General features: G+C 56.4%; 1 protein-coding gene and 1 long non-coding RNA gene across 2 annotated transcripts; one reads left to right on the top strand and one right to left on the bottom strand.

Moving 5' to 3' along the window:
* The first annotated feature begins 8,763 nt into the window (after positions 1 to 8,763).
* On the top strand, positions 8,764 to 10,381 carry LOC110552536 (interferon lambda-2-like). The gene is made up of 6 exons (XM_021643934.2): positions 8,764 to 8,773; positions 8,853 to 9,040; positions 9,445 to 9,522; positions 9,873 to 10,016; positions 10,116 to 10,202; positions 10,283 to 10,381. Exons 1-6 carry the CDS (start codon positions 8,764 to 8,766, stop codon positions 10,379 to 10,381), a joined length of 606 nt encoding a protein of 201 aa, XP_021499609.2.
* A 1,787-nt stretch (positions 10,382 to 12,168) lies between these two features.
* Positions 12,169 to 14,992, bottom strand: LOC110552557 (uncharacterized). The gene is made up of 4 exons (XR_002476650.2): positions 14,856 to 14,992; positions 13,487 to 13,684; positions 12,959 to 13,288; positions 12,169 to 12,854 (listed from the first exon to the last, which is right to left on the bottom strand). It is a non-coding gene; the product is annotated as an uncharacterized LOC110552557 (long non-coding RNA).
* Between the last annotated feature and the right edge of the window lie 4,283 nt (positions 14,993 to 19,275).

Genomic DNA, 19,275 nt, shown 5'->3' on the forward strand with positions numbered 1-19,275 from the left:
ATTAGCGGGTGGCCTCCAGCGGTATTTCTGCTTCTTCACTAAGTACCTTCGGGCATGGGGCCCGCAGAATGCCAAAGCAGGTGTGTGTGTGTGTGCGCACGCGTGTGTGTGCGCGTGTGTGCGTGTGTGTGTGTGTGTGCACGCGTGTGTGTGCGCGTGTGCGTGTTCACATACGCCTGCCTCAGTGCCGGCTGCGGCAGTGCGGCCCGCCCTCCGCCGTTGGGGGCGTGCAGGCTGTGGGCCCCTGCTCCCTGGGTGATCCATGGTAGCTTTGAGGGGGCTCAGAAGCTTGCAATTAGGTTTTCCCAGCTTGGGGAACCTCCCGCCATGTCACTGCTGGCCAAGGCGATGGGGCAGGGAAGCACCGGGGCTCAAGCTGGGCGGGTGGCCGGGCCCAGCTGTTTCTCCTGAACAGAGCGCCACGCCTGACTCCCATGTCTGTCTGCGGGTCAGGCGCCTCCCCTGAGCGCTGAACAGATCGGCGTGCTGTGCTCTAGGCCCTCGGAAGCTGTGGGACCCCAGCTCGGTGCCTGTCTGCCGGCCTCAGCCTCCCTGGCCTGCAGCCTGCCCTGCTGCCGTCCCCTCTGTGTCCTCTGAGCGGGCCTCCTGCTCCTGTCTCTGCTCCTCCACGTCTTTTACAGCAGAGAATAAGAAATCTTTGCCTCTGTCCTCCCAGGTCTTGTCATTTTCTTTTTCTTTTTCTCTTCTTTTTTTAAATTAGACTTGAGTGGACATTTGCAGCACACGCCTTTAGTCCCAAACCTCGGGAAGGCAGAGGCAGAGGCAGAGGCAGATGGATCTCTGTGAGTTTGAGGCCAGCCTGGTCTACAGAGTGAGGTCCAGGACGGTCAGGGCTACACAGCGAAACCCTATCTTGAAAACAACAACAAAACTTAAACTTGATTTGTAATTGTCCTTTGTGTGTGTGTGTGTGTGTGTGTGTTTGTGAGACGTGTCTGCCATGTTGTATGTGCGTGGAGTTCAGAGGACAACTTTATGGAAAGGGTTCTCTCCTTCCACCTTTGTGTGGGTTCTGGGGATTGAACTCAGGTCACCAGGCTCACGTTGTCTTCTGATCGACACACATGTGGCGGCATTCCTGTACCCAGATTTACACAGATACCACAACAGGCAAATGTAATAACATTTATTTTATTTTATTTTTGAGACAGGGTTTCTCTGTGTAGGCCTGGCTGTCCTGGAAATCACTATGTAGAAATCACAGAGGTCCACCTGTCTTTACCTGCCTGAGTGCTGGATCTGTATTATTCTTTTTTTTTTTAAGGTGTACACTACCACGCCCAGTCCTAATAAAAGTTTTAAAAATTAGATATAAATACATGAGGGAACTAAACACAAATACAAAGCTAGAACATTGCTGGAAGATGACACAAGATGTAACAAAAGTGAATTTAAATTTGTTCATGACTTTTTGGAGACATTAGATGCTGTGGGGCTCGCCTTTAATCCCAGTCGTGGGGAGGCAAAGGCAGCTGGCTCTCTGTGAGTCTGAGCCAGCCTGGTCTACATAGAAAGTCCAGGCTATCCAAGGATACACAGTGAGACCCTGTCTCCATAGCAGCAAAGGAAACCAAACCCTCTTTTTTTTTTTTCAAGGTTGTGTGTGCTAGTTACCTTGTTTTTTTTTTTTTTTTTTTTTTTGGTCTTTTTGTTATTTTGTCTTTTTTTTTTTTTTTTTCCAGAGCTGAGGACCGAACCCAGGGCCTTGCGCTTGCTAGGCAAGCACTCTACCACTGAGCTAAATCCCCAACCCCAACCAAACCCTCTTAACAACAGGGACTAGCGGTGTGGCTCGGTTGTTGGTGTCTGTGATCTCAGCACTGGGAAGTTGGAGGCAGAAGAACTGGGACTTCACAGTTACCCTGGCCACATAGCAAGGCCAGCCTGGGCTAATGAGATGCCATCTCAGGAAAGCAAAGCACACCAAAATAAACCTAAGAACCTGTCTCTTTGAGAAAGACGCTGCTTTGTTTTGAGGGCTTCTCTGTGTAGCCCTGGCTGTCCTTGCCATGTAGACCAGGCTGGCCTAGAACTCACAGAGAACCCCCTGTTTGTGCCTCCTGAGTGCTGGGATTAAAGCCTTATACCACCGTTCCCTGTGGGAAAGGGAGTAAGGAGGGTGAAAAGTGTGACTTCCTGCCTGTCTCTCCACGGAGAAGCAAGCTTTTGGGAAAACACTGGCAGCAGCACCGTGCCAGCCGACGGCTACTAACTGAATCGGTGAGAGCCAGAGCCGGGGGCAGTGGTGCGGATGGGGCACATTCCCCTGTCCTCTCCACATTTCCTACAGGCTCAGGGCATCCAGAGGCTGGCCTGTGGCTTTCAGTGAGTGCAGCCAAACCATAATGCCAGGGTCAGGGGATATCCGGTTCTCCTCACAGAACCCCAAATGATCTGTTCCTCCCTTCCCTCTCCCCCACAAGCTGGGCAATGGCACGATCCCGGTCCCCTCCTAGTGCATCTACCAGTGTCCTGCTCAGCCTCACGCTGACCCCAGGGCCTTGACCTCACCGCTGTCATTTTCTTCTGCTAGCCAACCCTTTTGGAAATGGTATCCCTTTCAAACTCATCTCCAATTATCCTAAATTGATCGGGCCATCTGTTTCCTGCTGGGTCCTAACTGATACACTATAATTAAAGACGTAGGAGAATGCAAATGAGAGATAATGATGAGACGGTAAAAGGCAGGCTACCAAACTGTATACAGCAAAGATCCAATTTGGGAGACATTGCTCACAGACAGGGGGAAAAGAAAAGAAACAGCTACAAATTGTAAAAAATAGATTCACCTCCCGGAGGTGGGCATCCGAGACTGACTGCAGCTGCCGGGCTGGAGGCTCCTGTGGAATGCTCACAAGCCAGTGTTGATTACTAGAACACACACCCACAAGTAAACACACAGGGACTTCCTGTGCTCTGAGATCAGGGGGCAGTGGTACAGGTGGACCCGCCACTACTTCAGATTTTCCTGCGTTTATCCAACTTTATCCAGTGAACACAAGTTGCTAACTTTTCTCAGGAAAAGAAGTAGTAGCTGTAACGTTTAAAGTAAAACAGAGACATTGAAACGGACACAGAATCATCCACTGGGATGTTTATATGAAAGGAGGATGGGGTGGAGGGAGACACAGGTAGAGAAAGAGGAGGCAGTTGGAGAGATTTAGCTCAGTGGTAGAGCGCTTGCCTAGCAAGCGCAAGGCCGGAGGTTCAGTCCTCAGCTCTGGGGAAAAAACAAAACAAGGTAACTGAGAGAGACAGGGATGGAGGAGACAAAGGCCTATATATAGAGAAACAAGAGCATGGAACAGTCAGAAATAAAAGTTTGGGGCTGGTTGTAGCAATAGAAAAAAAATGGTTCTCAGGGCATTGTACCTGCCAGGCAAGCCCAATATTCCTCAGCCGTGTCCTCATCCCCTCAAGATGGATTAAAGCAAGTGCTCTACCACTGAGCCACACCCCAGCCCCTCACTGGGGGATTCTAGGCAGGGGCTCTACCACTGAGCCACACCCCAGCCCCTCACTGGGGGATTCTAGGCAGGGGCTCCACCACTGAGCCACACCCCAGCCCCTCACTGGGGAATTCTAGGCAGGGGCTCCACCACTGAGCCACACCCCAGCCACTCACTGGGGGATTCTAGGCAGGGGCTCTGCCACTGAGCCACGCCCCAGCCCCTCACTGGGGGATTCTAGGCAGGGGCTCTACCCCTGAGCCACAGCCCAGCCCCTCACTGGGGGACTCTAGGCAGGGGCTCTACCACTGAGCCACACCCCAGCCCCTCACTGGGGGGTTCTAGGCAGGGGCTCTACCACTGAGCCACACCCCAGCCCCTCACTGGGGGGTTCTAGGCAGGGGCTCTACCACTGAGCCACACCCCAGCCCCTCACTGGGGGGTTCTAGGCAGGGGCTCTACCACTGAGCCACACCCCAGCCCCTCACTGGAGAATTCTAGGCAAAAGATCTACCACTGAATAACACAACCAGTTCCTGGTACATAGAGAAAGCTGTGTATGTGGGGGAAATTTATTTATGTTTGAGGGACTCAGTTTTCCATCTGCAGGATTAGTTATAGTAGAACCTCACTTTTGGAAGGTTTCTGATGATGAAAAGATATGACTTACATACATCCATCTAGCTTGGTGGGAAGAACTTCTATAGAAAGGCTGATTATGGCTATGGCAAAGGAAGGGCACAGGAGAGGAGAAACAGATTTGTCATTTGAGGGTTGGCAGCTCTGGCACAAGATAACTGGCTAGTAAAGTGTTGCCAGCCAAGATCACACCAGGGCCTGGAGCCAGAGATGATAATCTGAAAAGGTTACTCCAGTTGGGGAAGCTTGACTGTGAACTTCTTCTCATCTAGGCCCATAAAAGCCACCGCAGAGCTGGGTGTGGTGGCACACACCATTAATCCTAGGAGGCAGAGGTAGGTGGATTGCTGTGAGTTCGAAGCCAGCCTGGTCTACAGAGTGGGTTCCAGGACAGCCAGAGTGTTACACAGAGAAATCTTGTCTCAAAAACCAACCAACCAAACAACCAAACAACCAACCAACCAACCAACCAAAAGCCACCAGGGACCTGTAGCGGGGGTTTGGTTTCTTTAAAAACTCAGTTAATGTGAGTTTGACCCAGTGGGACACGGCCCTGCCTTCATTTGTCCACAGCTGATAATTGCCTCGTGGGCCTGGAGAGGGAGATGGCCTTTGCCAGCTGCAGTTAGAATAGATAGTGAAGAGAGGGAGGGCATGGTGGCTTGGAGGACATGCGGAGAGAGCGCTTCGAAGGAAGAAGACTGCTTGCCACATGGGCTGGTTTGCTGGTCCCTGGACTGCTCGGATCCTGACAGCTGAGTGGGTATCGCCCCAAAGAGAGCCCAACAACCCCACCCGGCCGGAAGAAGAAGCAAAGAGATCTATGTCCTCTTTCCCCTCTAACCTTCCTTCTGGCCTGCCTAGGGCTGGCGGATTAGAAGGGAGGCAGAGGCTTTAGGAACCCCAAACCAAGTAGAGTTAAAAACTAGCGCCTACATGAACCATCCAGGCACCATTTGCCAATGTGGGCCCCACTCTGCCACGCCCAGGGGACAACGGAAGACAGGCCCTGCAGCAGCAGCAGGCACCGTGTGTGCACGCGCATGAGGAGGGGGAGGCTGGGAGCCAGTCTCTGCCACCACCCCGGACCACCACCACACGGATCCCACGTCTCAGCCAAGCTGAGAGTCTCTAGGGGAAGGGGCGCTGGTCTCTCTGGTGCCATGGTCCCTGCAGGAGCAGGGATGGTGGTGGAGGTGGGGCTGTGTCCTATGGCTCTCGAGTGGCACCGCACAGAGGGACAGCGGGGGCCAACCTCTCCGGCTACCAGTAGCTGGACCCTGGGCTCTAGTGACGGCCCTGCCTACCAATGTTTATTAGCATGTTAGATGGTTCAGTAAAAAGAATTCAGTGTTGACAATGGCTTTTCCACTCAGAGACAAGCAAGTGAATTTTAATCAAAGGTTTCTAAATGAAGGCTGTTGCATGCCTAGCTTCCCTCATAGGAAAAGAACCAAATCTTACCGTTCTGGAGCTGGGTGCAGGAGGTTCGGGAATTTGAGACCAGCCTGGGCTATGAAATTAGTTCCGGGATAACCTGGGCTATGTGAGCTAGTCACGAAGTACTCACATAGATGCATATCTTTAAAAAATACACAAAGTAGGGAGCTGAAGAGATGGCTCAGTGGTCAAGAGTGCTGTCTGCTCTTCCAAAGGACCTGGGTTCGATTCCCAGATGCCACATGGCAGCTCACAGCTGTCTGTAAGGGATCTGATACCATCACCCTGATGCACATAAAGTAAAATTAAATAAATTATTAAAAATACATAAAATGTCCATGAAATGAGCACAGTAAGCATCTTAAGAAATGGAAGAATCAGGGCGGAAGTGGCTCCCTAGCTAAGGGCACTAAGGACCTAGGTTTGGTTCCCAGGACCCAAACAATGGCGCCTACCCACCTACAACTTCAAATTCATGGGTCCCATGCCACCATCTGGCTTCCTTGGATGCCAGGCAGCTGGTGTACATACATACATACATGCAGGAAAAAACACTGACACACAAAAATAAAACAAATATATTTTTAAAAAGTGCCCCATGAGAAATGGCATCATTTATGTTTCCAAAGTTCTGTTCTGTCACCTTGCACAAGGTCAGCCTCGAACCTCAGGGACAAACTCTACGAATGAACGAAGGTCCTCATCACACACACCTTCACTGAGACCCTCGGCCACACCCATCCCAGGGCGAACCTTCCCTGTCACGGCAGTACCAGCTCCTAATCCCAGCAGTCAGAGGCAGAGGCAGGAGGATCAGAGGCTCACGGTTATCCTCAAAGAACCCCAGGCCAGCCTGACGCTCTGTACTCTGTCAGGAAACGTTAGATCTGGACAACAGTCCGGGCGGTGCTGGGGGACACAGCATGTCCGAGGGAGCCAGCAGCTACCGTACAGCGGGGGCCACTACACCCAGCATCAGCCGTAGAGGCTCTGGGTTCAGTCCACAGCAATGTGTGAACTGGGCGTGATGGGGCACATCCAATTCCAGCGCTCATGGAATGCTGGAGGATCAGAAGTCTGAGGTCATCTGCATTTTGGTTTGAAATCTAGCCTGGCCACACAAGGCCCTGTCTCAAAGCTAAACAATCGGTGGGGATTTTTTTTTTTTTTTCTGAGACAGGGTTTCTCCGTGTAGCCTTGGATGTCCTGGACCCGCTTTGCCGACCAGGCTGGCTTGGAGCTCACAGAACTCCGCCTGCCTCTGCCTCCTGAGTGCTGGGATCACAGGCGTGCGCCACCACCTCCTAGTGGAGGATTTTTTTTTTTTTTAAAGCAAATAATGAACTTGCTGAGGAAGAATTAGGAAAAACTTTCCATTCCCAGCTGTTTGAATGGCATAAATAATGGGAGCAGATAAGAAAGGGAGAGAGCAAGCCAGAAGCACCATATTCATGTGAATTGTCCGAAAACCAAAATCCACTAACAAAAAAACAGGCAAATGAAGGCACACCGAAGAATAAGCCTAACCAGGGAGGTGAAAACCCTCAGCCATGGAAACTTAGAGACCCGGAAAAGGATGAACTGGTGGTGATACTCAGTGCTCTCATCTTCCGGGCTGCTGAGCTCGCAGAATCAATGTTGTGAAAATGACCGTGTCACCACGAGTAACCTACAGAAGCACTGCAAATTCCATTGGAATTCCGGTGGCGGCCTTGGAGTTTGCCTTGAATCCCGGCACTCTGGGAGGCAAAGGCAGGCAGATCTCCACCAGTTCAAGGCCAGCCTGGTCTACAGATGGAGTGTCAGGACAGCCAGGGCTACACAGAGAGAAGTTGTCTTAAAAAAAAAAAAATCACCCCTCCCCCCAAGAGAAGAAAACTAATGACAAACCCCAGTTGAGGATGTGGGGAGAGCTGAACCCGGATCCGCCGCTGAGCAGCGCACTGACGTGGTCGCTGGAGAAACCAGCAGACGTTCCTCAAAAAGGAAAGAGAGAAAACAGACCGTAGGCCCGGCTCCACCACACCTGGGCAAACCCCGGGCCTCCGAGCCCCGCCACAGAGACAATTGCACAGCCGTGGGCTTAGCTGCTGTGGTCACAATAACGAGACAAGGAGACCGTGCCAGCTGCCCCCAGCAGACAGACAGACACCGAGGACGTGGGAAACGCACAGGCCGGGACTTCACTCAGCCGCTCGTAGGAAAGCGTGCAGGGAAACAGACGGGCAGGGTGTGATCACAGTGAGTGAGCCAGCCCTGCCCGGAGAAGACACACACCTCCGTGCCCCCCTGCCCCCGCACAGGGAGCCCGGCATACATCATGAAGCTAAAAACGGGGCCTGGAGGGGGGAAAGCAACGTTTGGGGGGGAGGGACAGGAGGGGATGGAGGAATACACCTGACATGAAATTAGAAAAAAAGAGTGGTAGAAGGAAGGGGACAGGGGGGCTGGGGACGGAATCCAGGGAGCGTGCCGGCCCGAAACCGGGTGAAGGATGCCGTTAGGGAGCCTAATCCTTTGACAGTCCAAAAGGAATAAAAGTTCTTCCGGTGCGTGGGACAGCTGCACACTTCCTCTCCCGCAGCAGGCAGGGTCTGGGTCTGTCCATGAGTGTCCTCTGAGTGCAACCAAATCTCTGTCCCCCCACCTAGGCAGCTCCTGGGGATCCTCCTGCTTCCTGGGTGGGACCTGAGCAGAAGGAAGGGCACCTGCCTGTCTTCTCTGCAGCCCAGGGGCATCTGCCACAGGAGCCTCCAAGAACACCAAGCTGCGCCCTGACCCTGCGCCCTGACCCTGCGCCCTGCAGCTGCCCCAGCTCTGAACTGTCTGGACGCTGGGAACTGTCTGACTCACCTGGCTCCAGCACACCTGAGGCCTTGTCACTTTCTCTTTCACTTCAGTGTCTCACCTGCCCACACCACGCCCTGCTCTGGGCTTCCCCAGCCTGGGCTCCCCTGGTGGCCGGTGTCAGCCCGTTTTCACTTTTCCTACATCAGCTGGGGCTGCCCACAGGGCCAGGTTAAAAGCATGGAGCAGGGATGGCCGTGCACTCACCCTCAGAGCGAAGAACAAAGAGCCGCAGTCAGGACACAGCCACAGCCCCAGAGCCACCAGGCAGGACCCGAGCCCGAGACTCCAAGCAAGAGCGAGGCCCCAGGCACAGCCTCCAGGGCACACCCGAGCCCCCCTCTCCTCACAGACCCCAGGGAGCAACATGAGGCCAGGTGAGTGCCCACGATGGTGCCTGGGATGTGTCCCCCAGGCCTCTGTCCTCCAGCCTAACTCTGTCCCTCTGTGACTCAGAAACAGCTGGGGGCCACGTGCTCCTACAGCTGCTGCTGCTGCTGGCCGCGGTGCTGACCAGAACCAGCGCTAACCCTGTCCCCAGGGCCACCAGGCTCCCACCAGAAGCAAAGGAGTGCCACCTCGACAGGTTCAAGTCCCTGTCCCCTCAGGAGACGCAGGCCTTCAAGAAGGCCAAGGACGCCCTTGTGAGTCTCCCTCCTGTGTGGGCTAGCCCCCCTCCTTTCTGGGTTTCACCCCTTTTGCTACCTGGGATGAAAGTGGGCTCCACACCTTCTGCAGTGGGCTAACCTTAGCCCTTCCTGCCGTGGGCTGACTGCCACCCCCGCTGCAGTGAGCTAGCCTCAACCCTTCCTCAATGGGGACAGAAAGCCCGCTCTTTCTGTAACGCTCTAAGCCCCCCGTTCCTGCAGTGGCTAATTCCCACTCTTCCTTCAGTGAGCTATCCCCAGACTCTCCACAGCACGGCTGCCTCCACCCTCTGTCTTTCTGGGGGTGAACTTCCTTTTTCCTGTGTGACCCACCCCAGCCCCACAGCAGCGGTCTAACCTTCACCCTCCTGTATGGGCTAACCTGTGTCTTTGCTCTCCAGGAAGAGTGGCTGCTTAAGAAGGATGTCAGGTGCAGCTCCCGCCTCTTCCCCAGGGCCTGGGACCTGCAGCAGCTGCAGGTGAGTTAGAGCTGGACACGGCCTGGCGCTGGACACAGCCTGGCACTGGACACGGCCTGGCCTCTGTGGCCTCTCATCTGGGTGCGGTCGGGGCCTCCTCTTTCCTCCTTCTCTAAGTCACTAGTAGTCCTGTGACCTGTCCACAACCTGATCACATTAGTTGTGGCTCCCTCGCCTGCCCTCTCCCTCTCCCTCTCACCTGTCCCCTGTCCTGTCCCCTGTCCTGTCCCTTTCTTCTGTCCCCTGTCCTGTCCCCTTCTCCTGTCCCCTGTCCTGTCCCCTTCTCCTGTCCCCCTTGACCTGACCCACCCCTGCTCCTCACTGGTTCTCTCTCCTGTTGCCATGCTCAGGTCCAGGAGCGCCCCAAGGCCTTGCAGGCTGAGCTGGAGCTGACTCTGAAGGTCTTGGAGAACATGGCTGACACAGCCCTGGGCACCGTCCTGGACCAGCCTCTCCACACACTGAGCCACATCCACTCCCAGCTGCAGACCTGTGTGAGTCCTGGGTCCCCGGCTCCTCTTCGCTCTCCCTCCAGCCCCTTGGGTCTCCCCGTGTCCCAGCAGCCGCCTCACAGCCCCCCCTTCTGCCCACAGACACAGCCTCAGCCCACAGCAGAGCCCAGGCCCCCCAGCCGCCGCCTCTCCCGCTGGCTGCACAGGCTCCAGGAGGCCCAGAGGAAGGTGAGTCTGGGGAGGACAGCGGGGTCTGCAGTGCCTGGGCCTGAGCCTCAGCAGCCCCTGAGCCAGCCTTGTCCTTTCAGGAGACCCCCGGCTGCCTGGAGGCCTCTGTCACCTTCAACCTGTTCCGCCTGCTCATAAGGGACCTCAGGTGTGTGGCCAGCGGAGACCAGTGCGTCTGACCTGGGACCTCCTGCCGGCTTCCAGAGCTCTGCGCTGTGTGGACGCACAAGCCCCCCTCCCCTGCCTTAATTTATAGCTACGCACAGATCTTTACACCATGTATTTATGTGTGGGGGTCTCCGACTCAGACCCGCAAAATGTCTATTTTTTTACTCTTTGTAAACATTCTGCAAATACACAATGAAGAAAGACCTCTGTGTGTGTCCATTTGTGTGAGTGTGTGTGTTGTGTTGGCATCAGCTCTTGTTCATTTGCTGTTGTGGCAAAGACCACAACTTCAGCTGTACAGAGACACTCCTGCTCTGTGGTCTAGCCTGGGCTACTGCTTTCTGCCTCTGCTGGAGAGCTAGTTGTTTCTGTTTGACATCTTTCTGGGTCGTTCTGGAAAAGCCTCTTCTCGGTGGTTTGAGGTGTTCTCAGCGGGCTTCTCTATGCTCTCCTTTGTTTTTGCTTTTGAGACAGGGTCTCTTGTAGCCCAGGCTGGCCCCCAGTTGCTGTGTAGTCTGATGGCCTCCAAGTCCTGCTTCTCCTGTCCCCTCTGGAATGCTGGGGTTACAGGCGTGCACCTCTGTGCCAGGCTCTGAGAACAGTCACTCTTGCTTCACCAAAAACCCTGTGGAGGACCGGGTCCTCTGCAGTTTGTCATTTTCTCCTGGATCCTGTGTGAAGACCCGGCGTGTGGCTCAGGGAGGTGGCTCAGCCTCCGCTCCCAAAGCCACGCTCTCAGGGCGGCACACAGTCTCCCGGAGCCTGGGCTGGCTTCACACTCACTGTGCGGCTTCGGATGCCCTGAGCTCCTGGTCCAGCTGCCTCTGCCTCCCTCCTGCTGGGAGGACGGGCGGGTGCCACCACATCTGGCTTCATCCAGTGCTGGGGACTGAGCCCGGGCTTCCTGTGTGCTAGCCAGGGCTGACCCCCGGGTCACGCCCGCACTGGTGATGCACAGTATCCACAGGTGTCTGCGTGTGCCGTTTGCCACCTTGACCCTTCACCTGGGCAGGCGTGTCTGAAGAGCCAGGGAGACCGCGGCTTCCCAACAGGATGTCCGTGTGTCTGCTTGTGGGGTGTGAGAGTCCGTGCTGGAATCCCTGCTCTCAGGAGGTAGAGACGGAGGTGGGGGGCAGTCACTGGTCACCCTGGTCTACCTGGGGAGCTTGGGGCCAGCCTGGGCTCTATGAGATGCTGTTTATGGATCCCAAATGCTGCTGCACTGTGTGCAAAGCGGTACTGAAAACACGGCTCCCACGCGCCAGTGGGTACATCTGAAAGAGCCTTCCAAGATGGCAGCTTTCTAGACCCATCTGGTCTCCCTGCTCCTCTGCTGTGCCCCAGGAGGTGCAGGCCCTGGGTGTCACTGCAGTGACTCCAGCGTTCCGTTGGCGTGGCCTCTGCCTGGGCGCTGTGACTAGGTCACTGTGAATCACAGGGACCCAGCGCGGTAACGCAGCGTGTGAGTGCTGGTCTTCGTGTCCTCAGAATAAGCAGGGAGTCTCAGAGGAAAGCAGATGAGAGCCTTCATGTTGGGCAGAGAGGAGTGAAAGTCAGGGACCCCAGCCAAGGAAGGTGGCACCTCAGCCCCTGAAGCCGAGGAGTCCCTGGCTGGCCCCCCCACAGCTGGGGTTTGCACTCTCCCTTTGGACCCTGGTTTGTAAGTGTAGGCTGTTCTTGCTGGTTTCGTTTAATTAAAAAACAAAAAACTATATAGTATTTTATTTATTTAATCACTTTACAGCCTGATCCCAGCCCCTCCCAGCCCCACCCTCCTGCCCTTCCCCCATTCCTCCCTCTCCTCCTTCTCAGAGAAAGGGAGGCCCCCAAGGGGTACCAAAGTACCCTGGCACCTCAAGTCGCAGCAGGACTAAGTGCCTCCTCTCCTCTGACAAGGCAGCCCAGCTAGGGGAAAGGGATGTAAAGGCAGGCAGCATCTGACTGGTCAGTACACTGGTACTGACTGGACCAGTACACTGGTCACGTGTACTGCAGGTGACCAGTTATTAGAGATGCATTGCCCTGAGGCTGTGCAGAGTCACAGCCCCTGCTCCCATTCTTAGGCAACCCACGAGCTGACCAGGCCGCACATCTGCTACCTATGCGAAGGGGCCAGGCCCAGCCCATGCTCGCTCTTTGGCTGGTGGTCCAGTCTCTGTGAGCCCCCTGGGCCCAGGTTCGTTTCCCCTGCAGGATACCTCATGGTGTCCCTGAGCCCTCTGGCTCCCTCAATCCTTCCCCCCACTCTTCCACAAAACCTCCGGAGCTCCGCCTGTTGTCTGACCGTGGGTCTCTGCCTCTGTTTCCCCCAGCTGCTGGATGAAGCCTCTCAGAAGGCAATCATGCTCAGCTCCTGTCTGCAGCGTTGCAGGGCGTCATTGACGGAGTCAGGGGTTGGCTCTCGCCCCTGGGGTGGGTCTCGAGTTGGGCCAGCCATTGCCTGGCCATTCCCTCAGTCTCTGCTCCCTCTTAATCCCTGCGCTTCTGGTAGGCAAGACAAATTTTGGGTGGAAGGTTTTGTGGGTGGGCTGTCCCCCTCCCTCCCCTGGAAGTCCCCCCTGAGGAGGTGGCGACTTCAGGCTCCTTACCCTCTTGCTCCGTTCGGGTCACCCCACAAATTCCTGGGAGGGTTTCGTTTAACTTGGAGCGTCTGATTTTTCTCCGTCTGTCCTTGTGTGCGTGCGTGCGGAGGTTGTAAGCCATCTGATGTGGGCGCTGGGGTCCAAGCTCTTATCCTCTGCGAGAGCACTTAACCGTGGGGCCACCCCCGCCCCCGCTGTTCTTGTGCTGAGCTTAGTCCCCAGCACCCACATTGGAGGGTCACAAAAGTCTGTGACTCCAATGCTGGACCAGAGGCTCCGACGCCCCGTTTTGGCTTCTACGGGCACCACATACACATGGGGCATTCATACACGCTCCTACACATAAAATAAAAATAAGTTCACTTCAAACAGAACGGAATAACAGGTCTTTCCCTCTTGTGTGGAACTCTCCTATTTAAACACCAAATCCCGTCCTCCCCCCTCCACCTCCTGGCAGCTGTCTCTTGTGCCTCAGTGAAGCTGGCCTCTCAGGGACGTCGGCTCAGTGCAAGCACAGCTTTGGTCCCTTCATACCTGGCCCGCCTCGCTCGCTCCAGTATCCTCAGAGTTCATCTGTGATGGTGCACGCGTGAGAACGCGCTTCCTTTGAAGGCTGCTTTACAGTGTGCTGTTCTGCTTATCCAGTCTCTCAGCAGTGGCAAGGGTTTGGTTGCTTGCTTTTGGTTTTGTGAGACAGGGTTTCTCTGTGTAGGCCTGGCTGTCCTGGATGTCCTGGGGGATGGAGTGGGGGGGGGTCACACATGTCCCGTTCTGTTTAGCCCAGGCTGGCTCCCACGTCCTGGGGCACACAGCTAACGGGGGCAACAGCATGGCATTCCCACGCCAGGCCGCCTCTTGCTTTGGATGTCCTGCTTTCAGGAGCCATTGGCTGGGTGTCCGACAAGCCCCTCCACGCTTGGCAGGATGTGAGAATCGAGCCCTACCACACGCTCTCCCAGCCCGGCATCCACGTCTTCCTCCTCGGCTCAAGCCAAGATGGCACCAAGGAAATGGTCCTGCCGTGGAAGCTTCTGCCCAGCGGCCTTCGTCAGTTTCCTTTCCTCTGACGTCGGCCGGCCCTGGCAGGCTCCCCCCTTGCCCAGCCTGAGGCTCCCCCTGGCGGCGGGTACAGATCACCCCTCACAGCGCCTTCTCCGACCTGGCCTCTGCTCTCCGCTGCCCTGCCCGGCCCACCTGGCCTTCTCCTCTCTCCGCTGCCCTGCCTGGCCCGCCTGGCCCACCTGGCCGACCTGGGGTGGGGGGAGCCCAGGCCAGGCTGAGATTCCACAGGGAGCTAAGGGTTCCCACACTTTGAAGCTGAGGGAGTGGGAGGCCGGCGGACACCTGGACAGGCGGACACCCAAGGGAAGGGGCTCAAGAAGCCGGGAACAGGTGTGCTGAGCTGAGTCAGGTGGGGATGCAGGAGATTTTGGAGCTAACACCCTTCCTGCGGGGCTAACCTGCACCCCTCTTCAGGGGCCAGCCTCCCTCTCTTCTGCATGGGGTGAAATTCACCATGGCTAACCCCCCCCTCTTCCTGCAGGGGCTCATCTGGGGCCCAGTGGCTTCGGCCTTTTCCCTGGAGCCTGGGGCGGCTGGGAGAGCTGGAGCCAGCCCCGCCTGCCCTCTGCTGGCCTTGCTCCTTAGCCTCATCGCCCCTCCCCCCTCTTCCGTTTTCTCGCTCTTACTCCGCTCACCCCTTCCCTCCCCGGCCAGGCTGTGCCCCTCCTCTGCCCGCCCTAACCTAGCCCTGGGTGTTCTCTTCCTGCCTTTCCTCCCAGCAGTGGTGTCCTGGGACCCTCGCCCCTGTCTGACTCCTTGCCCAGTTTTGGCACCCAGTGACCTCGAAGGTCCTGGGGAGCTGGCTCAGTCCTGGACGCTGGCCTCAGAGTCACTCATTTACCTCACTCTGGCCACTCTTCTGGATGGAGACAACTCAGGAGCAAGGCTTAGTGTCGGCCGGAGGGTTCAGAGGTTTGTAGGACTGGGTGGAAGGCCCGAGTATCAGGGAGGTTCATCTGGGGGCGGTGGCAGGTGTGGTCCAGCCTGTTCCCGTCACAGAAGAGTGGGAAGGCAGAGAGGGAGGACCCAGGAGGGCATTAGCCCCCGGAAGGACTCGTTGGGCTGGTTCTCCAAACCCATGTGGTGGCTCCACCTCCAGTTCCTGGGGATCCGACACCCTCTCCTGGCATCTGGGGCACTGCACACACACAGCGCCTACACGAACACACAAAATAAAGATAAAAACCCACCTCACCACAGTGACATGCTTACTGTAGCCAGGCTGAGCATCAAGACTCTCAGATCTCCGGTCTGTGAGGCACGTTTCAGACCTAAGCCATCACACACCCGGCCCGACCCCGGCCCACACTGCTTGATACCCACTACTCGTTTGACGACTGTGCAAATCCTGGGTCCCGGGGTCATCCGTGTGTCATGGCTTTTCCCAGTAGGGCAGCCTTCTCTTGTGCCATGGGCCAGGCTCCCAGGCACCACGACCACCATCTCTCTTCCTGGCTGCACAGCTCCCAGCTCCAGGAGACCCTGAGGAAGGGAGTCTGGGGAGGGGACAGGGTCTGGGGTCTGCGGCGCCCGGGCAGCTGCTGAGCCAGCCCTGGCCTCGCAGGGGACCCCGGCTGTCCGGAGGCCTCTGTCGCCTTCAGCCTTTCCCGCCTGCTCCACTGGGACCTGAAATGTGTGTCTTGGACTCCGTCACACCCTCCTCTAGGAGCTTATGTTTTATGAATGCCACCTTCCTGCCCAGGCTGGCTGCGTCCAAGTGTCCCGTTTGCAAAGCTCCCCAGAGGTTTATTACGCGTGACTTTGGGAGAACTCTGGGAGAACTCAACAGTGACAAGAACATTCATTTGCCTGTGACATTGAACTTGTTTGTGCATGTGACTGTGTAAACACTTGTAACCCTGAAGACTTTCTTCAGCCGCAGCCTGTGCGTGCGCGTGAGCGTCTGTGGGTCTGTGTGGTGAGCTTTCCCCTCAGGATAGAAACAACACCCGCTTCTCCAAGACGCGGCACCAGCAGAAGACCAAAGCCCAACTTGGGGCTCACTCAGAGAGAGCATGGGTGACCCCCAGCGGCCACACCGCAGGGAGCTCAGCCCGGCAGAGGAGGGTGGTCCAGTGCTCCCACGGTGCAGACCCCTCGAGTTCTAAAACCTCCTGAGACAAGGCCGTGAGACCGTTGCTGGGAGGGGGTGCCCAGGAGGGGCTGGCAAAGGCCTAACGATCCCCCACCCTCCCCTCCATGAGGGGTCGACAGGCCTCATCGCGCTTATCTTTTTTGTTTGTTTTGTTTCTCGAGATAGGGTTTCCCTGTGTGGCCCTGGCTGTCCTGGACTCAGTCTGTAGACCAGGCTGGCCTCGAACTCACAGAGATCCGCCTGCCTCTGCCTCCGGAGCACAGGGATCACAGGCGTGAGCCACCGCACCTGGTTACCTGATCTCTTTCGCATTGTACTTGATTAATTAATTTTCCAGACAGGTCCTCCCTGTGAAGGCAGGTTGATCTAGACCCGTGTAGAGCAGGCTGGCCTGGGATACCTGGGGCTCCTCCTGCCACTGCCTCCTGAATTAAAGCTGAGATTAAAGGCTACCAAGCTTGGCTCCATCTTTACTTTCAAATTTTTACTATATTTATTCATTTATTTAGTTCGCATGTAAATGGGCAGAGGCCAGAGGCCCGCTCGGGCGACTTCGCTCTCTCCTTCACCACTCGGGTGCCAGGGCTCACAGCCAGGTGGTCAGGACAAACACATCTCCCCTGGAAGCCATCTTGCTGGCCCAACAAGCCTGACTTTGGGGGTCTCTTTTGAGTAGCCACATCGGCTCTGGTGAAGATTGTCAGAGCGTGTCTGTTCGAAGGACTGTTCCACAACACTGGTGAGAGGCAGACACACACACTCACACACACACACACACACACACTCACACACACTCACACACACACACTCACACACACACTCACACACTCACACACTCTCACACTCACACATACACTCACACACTCACACACACTCACACACACACACACTCTCACACACTCACACACTCACACACACTCACACACTCACACACACGCACACACACACGCACACACACACACTCACACACACACTCACACACACTCACACACACTCACACACACACACTCACACACACACACTCACACACACTCACACACTCACACACACACACACACACACTCACACACACACACTCACACACTCTCACACACACACACACTCACACACACACTCACACGCACACACACACTCACACACACACTCACACGCACACACACACTCACACGCACACACACACGCAGACACACACACACACACACACACACACACACACCGGGGTCGGGGAGAGGGGAATGCAGACAGTGAGCTGGCTGAGGGTGTCAGGCGGGATCTGACAGCCACCTCCTGGGCTCTCTCTGTCCCCGAGTGTGGCTGCAGCAGGGGTGAGCAGCGGGTGAGGCTGCCTTTGGGTCGGCCTCCACCCCTGCGAGCGCACGCCTGGCCGGTGAGCTGTGTGTGTGCTCTGCCATCATCCCTTGCTGTAGTCCTGAGCCGGGGCCATGTCCGACTGCCGGGTAGTGGGTGGTTTACAGACTGTGGAAACTTTAGGGCGGGTGCGTCACGGCCGAGCACACACCCCGGGTCCCACCGCCTGTCAGCATCAGCTGTGGCGGCACCCTGGCGAGCCCCGCACCCTGGCAGGCCCCGCACGCAGAGGCAAGAAGACTGCGTGGCCAGCCTGGGCTACTTAGGGAGACACGAACGTCGGCCAGGGGCCCGGAGCTCGTGTTGGTGAGCGCTGCCGTTCTTCTCTGCCTGTCTGCTGAACTCACCAGGGAGCCGGGGCTGGTCTCGAACCCCTGCTCCTCCAGCCTCCGCTGCCAGCGCTGGGATCGCCGGCCTGTGCCTCCACACGGGAGCTGGCACGCCCCTGCGCCGGCGTGAGGGCTCTTGACGACACACCCGAGGGTGGTTTCTGGCTCCAGGAACCTGCACAGATCCGACTTTACGAGGCGATGCCAAAATGTTTCTGTGGGAGCCTCTAACACGCTTTCCCTTTATAGCACACAGCACACTCCCCCACTACGCTCCTGTGAGTGGGTTTCTGACGCTTCCAATCAAAACCAATTCTAACCCGCCTGAGCCGTCAAAATGACTCGGGGTGACAGCCCTGTCTGCGATATTTCTCCCGAGAGATCCCTAACCCAACTCACATGGGGGCGTGTCACGCCAACAGTGCCGAAAGGGGGGACCCGTCAGAGCCCGCCAGGGTGGATGAGGGTGGCTGAGTGGAGCCGCTCCGTTATCCCGACGGGGGGGGGGGGGTCCCTGCACACGCACAGACGCCCCTGCTGTGGCTGCGCAGTGATCCGGCCTGGCCTCGGTGTGAGCGGGATTGGAGGCAGAGGCAGGAGGATGGGCCCAGGCCGGCTCCCGCTGTGCAGCGAGGGTTAGCAAGTGTGAGGCCCACAAACAAAAGGCGGAGGCAGGGAAGCTGCTCAGTGGTGAGGCGCTTGTGGGGCTGCCCTGTGGCCTCGGGGCTGGGGAGGGGGGGCACGAGGATCAGCTGAGCCGAAAATATCAGACAGAGAGTGATAGAGGAGGACATTTGACTGACATGCATGAGCAAGTGCACGGGCACACACATGCAATCCTCTGAGGCACACACGCAATCCTCCTGCACATACACACACACACACACAGTCCTCCTGCATGCACACACATATGCAATCCTCCCGTACACACACACACACACACACACACACACACTCTCGCTCTCTCTGCTCCTGCGTCTGAGTAGCTTGGGTTACAGGTGTGTACCACCAGACCCATCTTTTGGGTTTGTTGTGTTTGGTCATTGGTTCTGGGGACTCAGCCCTGGGCCTGTTGCAGGCTGGGCAGGCACTGTAGTAATCGCTCACACCTCCAGGCCTCATTTCCTTTAATTACATTGTGTGTGTGTGTGTGTGTGTGTGTGTGTGTGTGTGTGTGTGTCTGGTCCTCACAGCACGGCTCCTCCAAGTGAGTAAAGTTGGCTTGACGCTGAGCCCTGAGACCAGGTTGCCTATGAAGTGACCAGTGGGCAGGGATGCCCTGGCCACGGGAAGATCAGTGCTCCAGGCAGGATGGAGCAGTAAAAGGATTCGTCCTGCTGTTCAGAAGGTTGTGTAAGTTAAACCTGATGAATTGGGATAGGACAGTAGCTCAGTGGTAGAGCCCCTGCCTGGAACCCCCCAGTGAGGGGCTGGGTATGGCTCAGTGGTAGAGCCCCTGTCTAGAATCC

The sequence above is a fragment of the Meriones unguiculatus genome, chromosome 14 (assembly GCF_030254825.1).
Source record: "Meriones unguiculatus strain TT.TT164.6M chromosome 14, Bangor_MerUng_6.1, whole genome shotgun sequence".
In the NCBI taxonomy this organism is placed as follows: domain Eukaryota; kingdom Metazoa; phylum Chordata; class Mammalia; order Rodentia; family Muridae; genus Meriones; species Meriones unguiculatus.